The 14998-nt window shown below is 42.0% G+C and overlaps 1 protein-coding gene across 1 annotated transcript in view; it reads right to left on the reverse strand.

Annotated features, from left to right (window-relative positions):
* Positions 1–8056: 8056 nt before the first annotated feature.
* Positions 8057–14998, reverse strand: part of thop1 (thimet oligopeptidase 1) — a 66690-nt gene continuing 59748 nt past the window's right edge. The window contains exons 10-13 of the mRNA XM_060941654.1: positions 14790–14976; positions 14505–14633; positions 8648–8784; positions 8057–8560 (exon numbers count right to left, since the gene is read on the reverse strand). Coding sequence (XP_060797637.1) covers positions 8399–8560; positions 8648–8784; positions 14505–14633; positions 14790–14976 — 615 coding nt within the window. The 3' untranslated portion in view covers positions 8057–8398. The remainder of the gene's footprint in view (positions 8561–8647; positions 8785–14504; positions 14634–14789; positions 14977–14998) is intronic.

The raw sequence follows: 14998 nt of genomic DNA on the forward strand, positions 1-14998 counted from the left end.
GCCCATTAGATGCTTACAGCAACATTTCAATGCATAACGACAGTCCTTAATTCAACACTACAGTTTTGATTACACCACCAGGTAGCATGTGTAACCCTGAGACCCCAATGTAAAGTTCCTTACCTTTGCGTAGGGAAGCTCCATGCGACCTGGATTACAGTCTGATGAGTACTGCTCATCAGCAAGTGTTTGTGCTCTATGCACTTCGTCATTTCATCCACAGAGATAAGGTATGCCAGGAGGAACCTTTGTTTACCAGGTCTCCCTGACTCGGCAATGGCACCCTGGGGAGAGGGAGCAGGTGCTGTTCCATTTAATTCCCTGCTGTAGGTTCGACTTGCTAAACATCAATTTGGCACAAACTGTAGCATTTACAGCACAGACACCTTGAAAAGGGTTTGGTGTTAAGGAATTATTCAGCCATTTTCAGTAGAGAATTCATTAGGAAGGTCTTTACTGCACCATTCAACAATGATCTTTTTGCTGAAGCTTCTGAGAAACTCTCTGCTGGTTGGTTTCCTTACAGTGGACCACTGAAGCCATTGATTTTATTGAATTACTTGAAGTGCAAAAGAAAAAATACTGAGAAAGCACCCATCTGCTCCATCATGCACCAGCACGCCCTTTACATCAATTAACTGTGGCCATGTGCACTATTTGTTTCCCATTCATTCAGACAACCTCAGAAGGTTGTAGACCTAAGGGAAGCCATCAAGAGACTTTAATTTGTTTTGGAGAGTGTTGTGTAAAAGAGAGAGAGAGAGAGAGAGAGAGAGAGTGAAATTTGCCCCACAAATTTATAAAACCTAACATGGTGAAATAATTTACAATGTTTTATTTTCAGTCAGCTGACATCAAAATTACAGTACCAGTCAAAGTCCCACCAGTTCGGACACACCTTCTAATTCAATGGTTGTTCTTTATTTTTATTCATTAAAAGACACTTCATGCCTGTTGTTTCTCTTTATTTATGGCCCCGTTCCACTGCACGGTACCGGTTTGACTCTACTCATTTTTGGTATCAGTAGTTCATTTTCCACTCCAGCTGGTCGTCATAGCAACACTGTATGAAACTGCCATGATGTCATCTTCAACATGGTACACACAGGGACATCTTTGGATCCACTACTCCTCCTAGGACGTTCGAGATAGAGACACCGTTCCAACTCTGAGACGTCTGACCCGAAGTGGTGTAGTGTGCTTGTATACAGCTTTTGGATCAACGCGCCCGTTCTCTTGTTCTTGTCATGTTTCTTTTGTTTTTTTCCCCATAGAGAATGAATAGGGCTCATGAATCGAATCGTCCTACTCGGACACGCTCCATCGCAGATGCACCATACCTCATGTGATACTTCAGGCCAACTCCCCCGACACATACATACAATCGGTTCTGGCCCGCACTCATATTTTTCCTTTCTTTTTGCTCATCCCTTTTTCCTCCATAGGCTTGCATTGATTTTTGGCCCCATTGAAAATGAATGGTGTTTCAGGAGAAAAATTTTCACTCTCCATCAATTTTTTTAACCAAGTGACCAAACTTCAAGAAACTTCACTTGATGCCTCAGGCCAAGTCCCCGCACAGATCCATCCCCTCATCTGAGACCTGCACTCGTCTTTTCCTTGGTTTTCACGCATCTCTTTTTACCTTCATAGGTTTCCATTGATTTTTGGCCCCATTCAAATGAATGGAGTTTTGCTCAGTAACACTTCACCACACATCCACCAAACTTCATACGGCACCTCAGGCCAAATCACCATCACACACATGATATCGGTTCTGACCCGCACTCGTCTGTCTTGCCTTTCATCCGTCCATTTTTTCTCCATTTTGCCGCTAATCAATGGAAGCTTGACTGAGTCATTCCTCCCTTCCCCCATAGGTGACGATGCATTTGGCAAGGATCTGCTCATTTGAGACTTTGACAGCAAATCAACTTCAACTCAATGGCCACTTTATTAGGAATACTTACACGCACACACGATAGCAATTAACATATAAGCATTCACGTGTTACCATGCTAGCTGTTAGCATGTTACCCATTACGATATCACGCCTGCTATTAGCTCGCGAGTTGTTAGCATGTTCACCATTAGCATGTTATCATGAGAGCTGTTAACATGTTAGGATTAGCATGGTAGCATGCAGAGTTCACATGTTTGCTGTTAGCGAGTTCGCCTGAGCATGTTAGCATGCTAACTGTTAGCATGTTAGCTGTTAGCATGTCACCCTCAGCGTGTTAGCATGCTAAAAGTTAACATATTAGCCATTAGCATGTTAGCCTGTTAGCTGTTGGCATGATAGCTGTCAGCATATTAGCCTTAAAGTGTTAGAATTTTAACAAATAGCATGTTAATCATTAGCATGTTAGAATGCTAGCTGTTAGCATGTTATCTATTAGCATATTAGCATTAACATGTTAACATGCTAGCTTTTAGCATGTTAATATGCTGTTAGAATGTTAGTATGCTAACTGTTAGCATGCTAGTTGTTAGCATGTTGGCATTAGCATGTTGGCATGCTAGCATGATAGCTGTTCTGCTACAGCTCAGCAAGCACACTGCATTTTCTCTGCGGAAATGCAGTCTAGTTGTTATTAATACGTCTGCTCACGTGTGTGTGTGCGCGCGCAACAATGTTATGTCAAGTCGAATTTGTCACGTTTCCAACAAACAAACTTACTACAGTATTTAATGTTTGATCTCAAACATATTGAGATCTGCATGGTGGTGTAGTGGTTAGCACTGTCACCTCACAGCAAGAAGGTTCTGGGTTCGAGCCCAGCGATGAACAGGGGCCTTTCTGTGTAGAGTCTGCATGTTCTCCTTGTGTCTGCTCTGGTTTCCCCCAGAGTCCAAAGACATACAGTTAGGTTCACTGGTTGCTCTAAATTGCCCATAGGTGTGAATGTGAGTGTGCAGAAATGAACTCACCACCATCATGCTGCAATTCTGGCCAAGTCAATCAAACATGGTTTACCTCAAGCCTAGATCCGGTTCGGCAGTGACGATGATGACTCAAAAGCATTAAGAAAGCAAGACATTGCACTAATTAACTTTTGATGAGTCACGCCTGTTAACTGAAAAGCATTCCAGGTGACTACCTCACGAAGCTGGTTAAGATAATGCCAGTAGTGTGCAAAATCTAAAATATGAAACTTTTGTTTTTTTGACACTTTTTTTTTTTTTAACCACATAGTTCCATATATGTTCCAGATGTTATTTCATGGGCAGCACGGTGGTGTAGTGGTTAGCGCTGTCGCCTCACAGCAAGAAGGTCCGGGTTCGAGCCCTGTGGCCGGCGAGGGCCTTTCTGTGTGGAGTTTGCATGTTCTCCCCGTGTCCGCGTGGGTTTCCTCCGGGTGCTCCGGTTTCCCCCACAGTCCAAAGACATGCAGGTTAGGTTAACTGGTGACTCTAAATTGAGCGTAGGTGTGAATGTGAGTGTGAATGGTTGTCTGTGTCTATGTGTCAGCCCTGTGATGACCTGGCGACTTGTCCAGGGTGTACCCCACCTTTCGCCCGTAGTCAGCTGGGATAGGCTCCAGCTTGCCTGCGACCCTGTAGAAGGATAAAGCGGCTAGAGATGATATGAGATGAAATCGTCTGATTATTTGAATATGGAAACCTGTCGGTGGACTTATCAAAGCTGTCTGTCTTTGCTGTAACGTCAGTAATAATATTGTATTAACCAGGATAGTACCGTAAATGTTAAATAAAATACAGTTATAGTGAGCCTGCCAGAAACAGAGATGCTAATTGGAAGCCAAGTCTACATTCAGGATTAGTTAGGTTTTTTTTTTTATAAATAAAATACATATAATGACCTGCACTGCTTTGCAAAATCTTATAGTCAACCTTAATTTTTTGAAAAATCCATTTAATGACTTTTAATCTTCTTCTTTTGGCTGCTCCTGATTAGGGGTCACCACAGCGGCTCTTTCGTCTCCATTGCTCCCTGTCTTCAGCATCCTTCTCTATCACACCTGCCACTTTCATGTCCTCTCTCACCACATCCATGTATGTCCTCTTTGGCCTTCGTCGTTTTCGTGTGCCTGGCAGCTCCATCCTCAACATTCTCCTTCCAACATGCTCTGCATCTCTTCTCAGGATGTGCCCATACCATCTCAGTCTCATCTCTCTTAGCTTAATTCCCAAGCTCTCCACATGTGCTGTCCCTCTGATGTGCTCTTTCCTTATCCTGTCCAACCTCCCATCGCAAACCTTAACATCCTCAACTCCGCCACCTCTAACTTTGCCTCCTGTCTCTTCGTTAAGGGTACGGTCTCCAATCCATACATCACAGCTGGTTTCACTACTGTCTTATACATCTTACCTTTCACTTTTGCTGGGACTTTCCGATCACAAATGACTCCCGAAATCCTTCTCCAACTGCTCCACCCTGCCTGCACTCTCTTTCTCACCTCACTATCGCAGCCCCCATTTTCCTGCACAGTTGACCCCAGGTACTTGAATTCACCAACTTTCTTTACGTCTGTTCCTTGCATCTTCTCTACACTCATCCCCATTCTCACTGATGCACATGTATTCTGTTTTGCTCCTGCTCACCTTCATTCCTCTTCGTTCCTCCATCTCTCCAAACCCAACTCAACCTCCTTTCTACTTTCAACACATATCACAATATCATCCGCAAACATCATGTTCCATGGTGACTCTTGCCTCACTTCGTCTGTCAAGCTATCCATCACTATGGCAAACAAGAAAGGACTCAAAGCAGATCCTTGATGGAGTCCCACCTTCACCTTGAACCATTCAGTCGTTCCAGCTGCACACCTCACTGCTGTTTCACTGTTCTCATACATGTCTTGCACCACTCTAATATACTTCTCATTCACTCCACTCTTTCTCATACAATACCATAACTCATCTCTCGGCACTCTATCGTATGCCTTCTCCAGGTCTACAAACACACAATGTAGCTTTCTCTGGCCTTCCCTGTACTTCTCCATTAACATTCTTAAAGCAAAAATTGCATCCGACGTGCTCTTCCTTGGCATAAACCCGTACTGCTGTTCACAGCTTGCTAGCTCTCTTCTCAATCTCGCCTCCAATACCCTTTCCCATACTTCATCAATTTTATTCCTCTGTAATTACTGCAGCTCTGTACATCTCCCTTATTCTTGTATATTGGGACTAGCACACTTTCTCCATTCATTTGGCATTTTCTCATTCCCTAGGATCTTATTAAACAATCTCGCAATGACTTTTAATGCGCCGCGGAAACCCCGTTGTCTACAGTGATGTGCACAAAATTGCCTTAAAATTGCCTGTGATAATCATTGGCAACCTGTCCTCTTGAAAATCTAGCTGGAACACTGCACCACGGGCGATTGCTCTAAGACAACGAGGGAGGCTCAGCCTCCTCTAAAAATTCTGGATCTGAAATAGCAATGTTATAAATTATAACATTGCTATTTCAGATCCAGAATCATAGAACTATATGTGCTCAACCCAACTACAGTGCGAAATCATTCCGTTATAACTTTCCCCAGTTCGCCTAATGTGTGCGTGAGTTTTTCCCCCTCGTGACAGCACGATGCAGCCCAGCCTCAGTGGATTGGGAGCTATGTGCTTGTCAATCTCAAAATGCAAGATGATTATTGGACAAATACTGCGAAAACGCCCGCCCACGGAGTCTCACGGACTCCCAGCCTCAATGGACTTCAACGGCATTTGGGAGCTATGCGCTTTTCAATCTCAAAATGCAAGACGGTTATTGGACAAATACTGCGAAAATGCTTGCCCACGGACTCAGAGCCTCACATGGGAGGGACATGGCAGTTTCCGCGAGGAGACTGGTGATTGGTGAAATCGGCCGGATATTTTCATTGATTGACAGCTCGTTTCAACTATAGACAGGCAGCGGTATAGTGTTGCCAGATTGGGTGGTTTCCCGCCCAATTGGGCGGTTTTAAGTGCATTTTGGCAGGTTTTGAACACATTTTGGGCTGGATAACGTCAGCAGTATCTGGCAACATCAGTTCAGTCCCATGCAGATTCGCAAGTGGTGTGGTGTATTGTAAGAGATCAGATTACATTTCGATTTCATTCATTACATACGGTTTCTACCAGCTTTTTTAGTTTGTATATATTTTCATTGTAAATAAAGTGTAAATATAGTGTTGTCAAGTTTGCTATCTTAGTTCCAGAAATTTCGTTTGAGTGACTGAACTTGAACTTGAGGAGGCTAGTCAGCTAGCAAGAAAGCTGCGCATGGATGCCAAGCATTGCTGATTTAATTTTGGCGAAGCCATTTGCCAGTCTTCCTTTTGAGGAAAAAAATTAAAATTAAAGAGCAGGGTAGACCAACGCCTCAAATTGACTTGGTGAAAAAGGTAGGGAATAATACTCGTTCCTTTCAGCTCTCCTGGTACGAGAAAGTGAATTGGCTAACAGCAAGTGACCCACATCGACAACAGTAAATAGGCTACTTTAGTAATATGTCATGGATGGACCAAAAATATAGAATCTATTTAAAATGTTTATGCTGAGTATATTATATTGGAATATATATTTTTCTGGATATGAATTAAACACAGCTACAATTTGGAAAACATTTTTAAACAAAAACACAGCCGAGAACATTTCACACTACAGACCTGGATTAAAAGTGAAGGGTTATCAAAATTGTCAATAAAACATTTCTCAGTCAAAATAAGTAAAATATAGGGAAAGTGTCATTGAATGAAATGTGTGGCACCCAGCTCTATGTTTGGCTCCCCAAGGTCAGTGCTTGTGCCTATTCCAGAACACTCTGCTGTTACTGCTGAGGTTCCTGACAAAGAGCTGCTTTCAATAATGATCAATTTTTAAACAACATGCCACAATTTTAAAATATAAAATGTTAAAATATACCCCCCCCAACACCACCATCATGTATACTGGACAGTAGGCTAATGGGCCAAAAGAACCTGTTATTTCACAGTTTGTGACCCTGCCAACAATCAGCCAGATCAGAGGCAAGAGTATGGGCAAAATTGATGTGTTTTTTCTTTTAAAATCTGGAAATATCGTAACCGACCAGCCTCCCCTGTTTGAAAGGCTACCAGCTGCCACTGCACTGCACAATACAGTCTTCCATCAGGATTTGGAGGAAAATGGACATCTGTTGAACTGTCAAGCAGGTGGAAAAACTTCCAAATAATTCAGAAAGGGCAAAGTGAATAACCAGGTCAGTTGTAAGTTTCATTTGTGCCCCTACGCCGTCATTGATAACTCGGGCTTTTGCTCAGTGTTCCATCCACTGGAGTCATAATTATGAAGTACATCATTTTCCTTTATGCTTTCAAAGTAAAAAAATGGTCACAGGGTGAAAAACCCAAGCAATAATTTACTGAACAGAAATGCATTAAGATTTGTTTAATCATGGCACCCTGAAAAAAAAAAAAAATCACAATAGGGGTGTTCACACGGCACATATTTGCATCGATGCTGCACCGATGTATTTTGTTGCGATATATCTTACACCGGTGTAAATTTTGTGAAGCGTTCACACGTCACAAACCTGCTTACTAGAGAAAAGCGTGTTAGCACCGGTGCAGCCCCACTTGCGTTCACACGGCAGTTTTTGCAACCGTGCTATACGATAGTAATAATGCGGAAATGAAATATGTGCATGCGTGAAAATGTACTTCCTTTTCCCGGTTGTCATGGCATCACCAAGCGCCGGGAAAACAATGTGGATGAAGACACGCAGTTCTGTTGTTGTTGATATTTGCCATTTTGGAAGTGCAAAATACCAGGATGCAAATTATGCAATGCCCATATGTAATCACCTCTCCTCACACGTAGCGAGTCTACCCCTGTAGCGTTCAGACGTCCCATTTTATAATCGGTGCTGCCCGGCAAACTAGCGTTAAAAAACCGGTTAGATTTGCACCGGTTTAAGCAGCTTTCAGGGGCTACACCGGTAGAACTTTGTACCGTGTGAACGCTCTACCGGGGCAGCCCCGGTGCTACACCGGAGTAAAAGTTGCCGTGTGAACGCCCCTATAGAATACCAAAGGGCCCACTCATGAGAACACATTACACTGTTGACTGGGGTTTATTTATTTTTATTATAGCAAGTAAAATCCATTAAACATATTTTCAAAAGGTGAAGATTTTATTTTTAAGGAACATGTACCCTGAAGGTAGATATTTCTGGGTCACTCATTTTTCTTCTTTTGCATCAGGGTGCAAAATTAAAAAAAAAAAAAAAAAAAAAAGGAACAAATAATCCAAAAAGCGATAACGGCGTTTGAGATAACCTTTGATAACTGAGCTGAAATTTCAGGATGTTGATTCTGACAAATCTGAGTAAATCAGTCTGTAGTACTTATGTGTAGTATCCTTTCCCAGAGAGGCACCAGTAACACCACTGTGCCGTAAAAGGAACTTGTCAACAAGCACAAGGCGTGCCTGGCTCCAGCTCCACCGACAATCCTTTGCTCAAGAGGAATGCATCTTGCTTGGGCTCTCTTCCCAGGAACTTCTTCAGCATGTCAGTCGCATCCACAGAGCCTCCAGGCTTCAGGATAGAGTTCCTATAATCCAGACCCACCTGCAAGCCATAGCAAGTGTGTCATTATTCATACCTCTGCCCTATTTATTTGTTTAAACAGTTCAATTCCAGAACGTTTCCCCTCACCTTAGGGTTCATGATGCCTTCCTGCTTGAAGCGGGCATAGAACATGTCCATAGAGAAAACCTCGCTCCAGAGATAACCGTAATACTGAGCATCATATCCGCCTGCTAAGTGACCAAACGTGGCTGGCATGTTTGTACCTGTACAGAAACGGAGCATGCGTTAAACTGGTAAATTTATCCGAAAGACAAAAACAACTTTTCTACACAAAAGCATGTAGTCTTAAAGTGCCATTCCACCATTGGATGTATTCTTTGGCATAAAATACAATATATTTTGACAACATATATAAATGGTATCACTAGATAGAGAAATCTTTTAGCTTCAAAATGATATATCAAACATAATTTTTTGACAACGACAAGTATATTCATTTTGCGACCAAAGTCACCTACCCTTTTAATTTCCGCGCGTGATGTCATCGGCAGGTTCCCCTTCTTGTGTACCATGTGACGTGTGACGTGGCACATATTATCAGCAATGGCGGATAGAACGCGATAAAAATAATACCAATAAATCTAGCTAATACCAATAAATCTAGCTAACTGAAAGATTAACTCAATTTTTCTGGCCCCCATATACGAGGAGAAATGACTCTCTCACTTTGGGGGTTTCCTGGTCTAAAAATAGACCGACACATGGTACACAAGAAGGGGAACCTGCTGATGACATCATGTTTCACTACCGCACGGAAATTAAAAGGGTAGGTGACTTTGGTCGCAAAATTAATATACTTGTCGTTGTCAAAAAATTATGTTTGATATATCATTTTGAAGCTAAAAGATTTCTCTGTCTAGTCATGTTGTCATAAAATATATTGTATTTTATGCCAAAGAATACATCCAATGGTGGAATGGCACTTTAAGCCATGACCTAATGGTTAGAGAACCAAAAGGTCACTGGTTTGATTCCCTGGACCAGCAGGAATGCCTGAAATGCCTTTGAGCAAGGCACCTAACCCCCGCCTGCTCCGGGTATGTTGTACTGTACATCGCTCTGGATTAGGGTGCATCAGTTGCCCTCACTTTCATAAAATCTGATGCATTTTTGTTCGGGTGTTCCTTTTCACCAATAAAGACATCCTGTAAAATTTTTTGACCGTATTCAAAAGTCTAACGGTGGCACCATGAGGTTCATTTTTTGCCAAAAAACGCTTATTTTATGTTTTCGCGTAAGGTTTGAATCACAATGTTGGACTCCATTTATTGATTTCTTGTGACCCAGAGATCATGTTAAAGGTCAACTAAGTTAAAAAAAAATTTACTTTCATAATATGTTTATTCTTACCTAAAAACACAAAACCCGACTTGGAACTAAAGCAAGAAAGTTGTTCTTCTCAAAATCGTATATTTTTAGTGAAGTTACAAAATATCCCTTTCTGATTGGACAACAGGTGATGACGTATGTTTCAGAATACAATGCAGAAAGCACCTGAAGAACTCCCTGCAGTTTTTGTGGATATGATCGATAAGGATCGAAATAAAAGGGACACATTGTGTTGTGCATTGTTTTCCATAGTGTTTCACAACAGGTAATACGCCCCGAATGTGTCCTGCATCATGCTTTTTCTTTTTTTTTATCAGGTAGGGTAGGGTACATAAGTGACACGCATGCGAGTAGAACATTTGTGAGGTGGTGAGCTGAACGACATGGCATCCAGTTCCAGCGATATATCCGACCAAGATGAGCCGAGGAGAGGTGTCATCACTACTGTAGTAAAATAATAATAATAATAAAACCACACACAAAGTTAATTCACAAAGTACATTGAATAATGACATTTTAAGTTCGTTTCTTAGACAAGGATTTTTTAAACTTGTTACCTTGTTAACAGTTTCGGCGAGAATCTTCCGCCTTCTTCAGAAACAGTCACCAGATGTCGAGTGGTGACGTGCCTTAAAGTGCTAATGACACGTTTTTGACATCTTTGGCGATGTTTTATAACATAAGTAATTCCCGATGATCCATATATTAATTCACGAAGGCGCCTATTTTACAAGTTATGATAAAAACCGCGGCTATTTGGGCAAATTTGACAGGACTGCAGCACCCAGGAGACGAAAGAGGAGGAGCAGCTATATGACGTCAGCGAAAGAACCTTCCTCCTAACTTACCAGTTTGTTGTTGATGCGACAGGTGTTCAGTTTGTCATTATTAGTATTTTTATTATACATTATATATATATATATATATATATATATATATATATATATATTAGTTATTATGCCTACGCGTTGTGTTGCCGGCTTTTGCTCCAAAACCTACAAGGATGGGGTAAGTTTATTCAAGTTTCCCAGAGATCCCGAGCTGCATGCGAAGTGGGTGAAGCAAGTCAGGCGCACTCGTGACAAGTGGGAGCCCTCACCAACATCCGTCCTGTGCTCTGAACACTTCGATTTGGATTGTTTTGACACCCTTCCCAGCTTAAAAGAATCTCTTGGGTGTTCAGTTCAGCACAAACGTGTGTTACTACCATCAGCAGTGCCTACACAGTGTTGCCAGATTGGAAGGTTTCCCGCCCAGTTGAGCGGTTTCAAGTGCATTTTGGTGGGTTTTGAACATATTTTGGGCTGGAAAACGTCAGCAGTATCTGCTGAAGTTTTCCAGCCCAAAATATGTTCAAAACCCACCAAAATGCACTTGAAACCGCCCAACTGGGCAGGAAACCTCCCAATCTGGCAACACTGCCAGTATTCCAGAGGGGGTCTACTAGTAGCTATGCCGGATCCAAAGACAGTCCTCCTGTCAGAACATGTGTTGTGAAACGACATAAGATAAAAGGTACGTAGAGCTATAGATTCTACATGATAATCATAAATGTAATCATAAAGTCGGCGTGATATCAGTCATGTATTTGCTTGTGAAAGCTTGTGGCTTTCATGTAACTGCCGCCTAGCAACGAGAGGCAAAGGGTAAAGAGGGTAGGCTATCATAGATTCTATTCGGAAGAGATCAACACAATTCTAGACTCCCAGAAGAGGAAGAGCTAGCACTAGAGAGTTCACCGGCGTTTTCATGCGCCATTTCCATTGAGTAGAACCAGAGTAGAACAGCCAGTGAACCGCAGCGTGTTCTTCCGCTGACGTCACAACATGGCCGCGAGCCATGAAAACAGCAACATTCTGAGTTATCAAGATTAGCGAGAGGTATGAACTTACCTGCTGAGGATGCCATGATATCTGTACGACTTCATTTTTGGCGCAAATTTTTTGATGGTCTCATCTTTGGGGAAGCGATGAAAGCTTACCCCGTCTTTATATGTATTGCCACAACCTGCGATTATACACCGAGTAGGCATGGCTGGGGACTGTAGGCAAAAACTCTGGACTCAGTCTTTGTAAGTAACTAAATCAACTCAAATTACTTTCAGCACTTCAGTCCAGGTGCAACGACTATGCCACCGTGTTATTCTGAAACATACGTCACGAGGTCGCGTGATCTATCTCGTGCTCGTAAGTTTATTTTTTGAAGGGTGGACCTTTGGGTCCTGAAAAACAGATGAAATACCGCTTTCCAGCAATTAGTTTACATTCACAAAATCACGCTCAGAAATGTAAGGTATCTCTCTGGATACATGAAAACACATTCGGATCACCGTGGAATTTTTTTTTTTTTAAACTTAGTTGACCTTTAAGAACCTTTGCAAGGGATTGAGAAGCATTAATGTGATTCATAATACATTTGTATTGTTTAAAAGTAGTTGAACAATGATTCAATGAACAGCTAAAACTCAAACTGTGCTTGATAATAGATTTAGAATATGTACTAAAAATGTGTATCTAAGATATTTCGTATACTCTATAACAGACCTGGGCATTTTCCGGCCCTTTGGTTCATTCTGACCGGCCCGCGTAAGGTTAATGAGAAATTACAAAATAAACGTATTTTCTAATTTTACCTCATGCATGGACTGAATGTGCATTGCTTTTATTTTGAAGTTGTGTTCAACAAAAACGCAATGCGCGCGACATGAAATCCCACGAAACCTAATCCAGCGATAACTACTTCCGTAATTTGTCCAGACCAACCACAAACTTGTACGTCATCCTTCAAACGGTCCAGCCAATCACATAGTGTGACGTCACCAGCAGGCGCCGGAGCCCGAGCCGATCTGTAGATCTGATTCCTACACCGAATGGACTGATGATCATCTGTCAGCTGTGCTTCGCATCTCCACCTCAGACATTCAACCTGACTCTGATGCACTCGTTAAAGACCAACAGAGACTAGATTTCTCTCACTGAACAAATAAAAAACACCAAATGAGGTGATTAGACTACAAATGTGGGCATCATTATTATAATATGATGCATCTTGCTTGATATTTGGAGTAGAAAGACAATATTTTGATGTCTTTATTGTGTTTGAATGTGACTGAAAAAAAAATGGTACAAACGTTCACATTTTGTTAACCATTGTTTTGGGAAATTTGATTGAATAAATGACATTTTTTGTAAGGCAACCTCGTTTTTTCCATACTCTTACCAGTCTTAGCAGTTTGTAAAAACAATGTTATTTACTGCTTTATATAAAGAAATACAATTAATATTATGCAGAATTTAGTTCAGCCTTATGGTCCGGCCCTCCACAAAATTTTCTGTTTCTCATGTGGCCCCATGGGCGCCACCAGGGGGGGAAAGGTTAGAACAATTCTAGGGGCCCAGCACTGCCATGGGGCCCTTTAAGGGGCTGATAATATGCTTTTAATGATTTTAATAAGACTTTTGAAATAACAACAATGCAATATTCCATCTGGTAAAATGAGCTAATTGAACAAGGTTGTCTATTTCTTGAGTTCTTCAACATATTGTCATTTAACCCTCCCCCTTTTGCGAAATGGTACGGTCCAGTTCTGGTAGAAGCGCGATGCGTTAAATCTGTGTGCTGATCAGTGCAACGCTACTTGCTGCTGTGTCGCGGTGCAGCAGCCAGCCAGCCAGCAGTGGAGTGCGTACAGTCTATGATCGCTAAATATGAAGAGTGGCTGTCAAAAACGTAAAGAAAGGCAGCTGAAAGCTGAGAGGGACCGGAGAGGCAGGAAACTGGTCACTCAGTTTTTACCAAAGAAAGGTAGCTATCGCTCACGTGTGTTCAAAATATTAGCGAATGGTAAATGAACAGTATGAACGTGGTTGGATTAGCCTATCAAGAGAACACTTTTACAGTTTGTACAGTGACATTTTTTCCATTTTAATAACTGAACTGACTTGTGTGATAAACAAGATGAAATATTACGTTATGCTGGTGCTAATAACTAGTGCTAATAACCAGTTTCATAACTAATGGGGTGCCCTAAATATGCACAGATTCAGCCTCAGGGGGACCTCCGCCCTACCAAACCACTGACCCCCCCTTTGGAGAAGGAGGTAAGCAGCAATACAACCCATAAATGCTTTAGGATTGAAGTTTTTAATGAGCGAGCGCCATATACAGTTTGCTAGATTAAAGTGTTGCTAATAACGGACACCAGTCAAGTGTTTGACATGGTTAAAGATGGGGGGCCCAAAATTCTAATCTTTCATGGGGCCCAAAATTTCTGGCGGCGCCCCCGTGTGGCCCTATGGAAAAAATAATTACCCACCCCTGCTCTATAAGGTGCCATAATGTTTCATGAAAAGTGATCGAAATTTTGTCATAAAATAGCAGCTTTTTCCATAACTTTGAGCTCCTGGTGCCAGCATTAAACTTTTGAATTTTGTCAAAATATTTCACCCAGTGTGTTTTCTTACCAAAAGGAACATAAAAACAAAAATGCATCATGATCGGAGGAACTTTTCATTTTTAGGGGGCAACTGACGCACCCTACTCTGGATAAGAGCGTCTGCTAAACCCCTGGAATGTAACATGTCAAAGATTTCACCTGGTGTGGCTGGAATTCCCAGGATTTCCTGACACAGCTTGGCATGCGCCTCTGCCGGATCCACTCCCATTTTTGTATGAAGGGCTTGATCCACTTTAGCTAGCACAATCTGCCTCAGGTTGAACAGACCTCAATTGAGATAATATAGAGAACCAGAGATTGGTTTTTATTAACACTGCATACAGATGGGTTTGTAAATGTACGATCACTAAATTTAAAAGCTAGCTCAGAAGCAAGCACAAGCTCAGTTTAGATCTTGCTGCGCTCGACAGAGGCTGTTATTACCAGCATTGGCGAGCCGAGACATGATGAGTTTATCCAGAATTTCCTCTGGGATTGGACTGCCCGTCTTGTAGTGCTTGGACATTCGCCGTAATGGCTCCTTCTCCCACACCCAGTTCTCCAACATCTGAGAAGGAGCCTCCACAAAGTCCCTTTCCACATGAGTTCCGCTGAACATGGCAAACTCTGACTGGAAGCGTACACCAGCGGAA

Source organism: Neoarius graeffei, chromosome 15 (genome assembly GCF_027579695.1).
Source record: "Neoarius graeffei isolate fNeoGra1 chromosome 15, fNeoGra1.pri, whole genome shotgun sequence".
Lineage (NCBI taxonomy): Eukaryota > Metazoa > Chordata > Actinopteri > Siluriformes > Ariidae > Neoarius > Neoarius graeffei.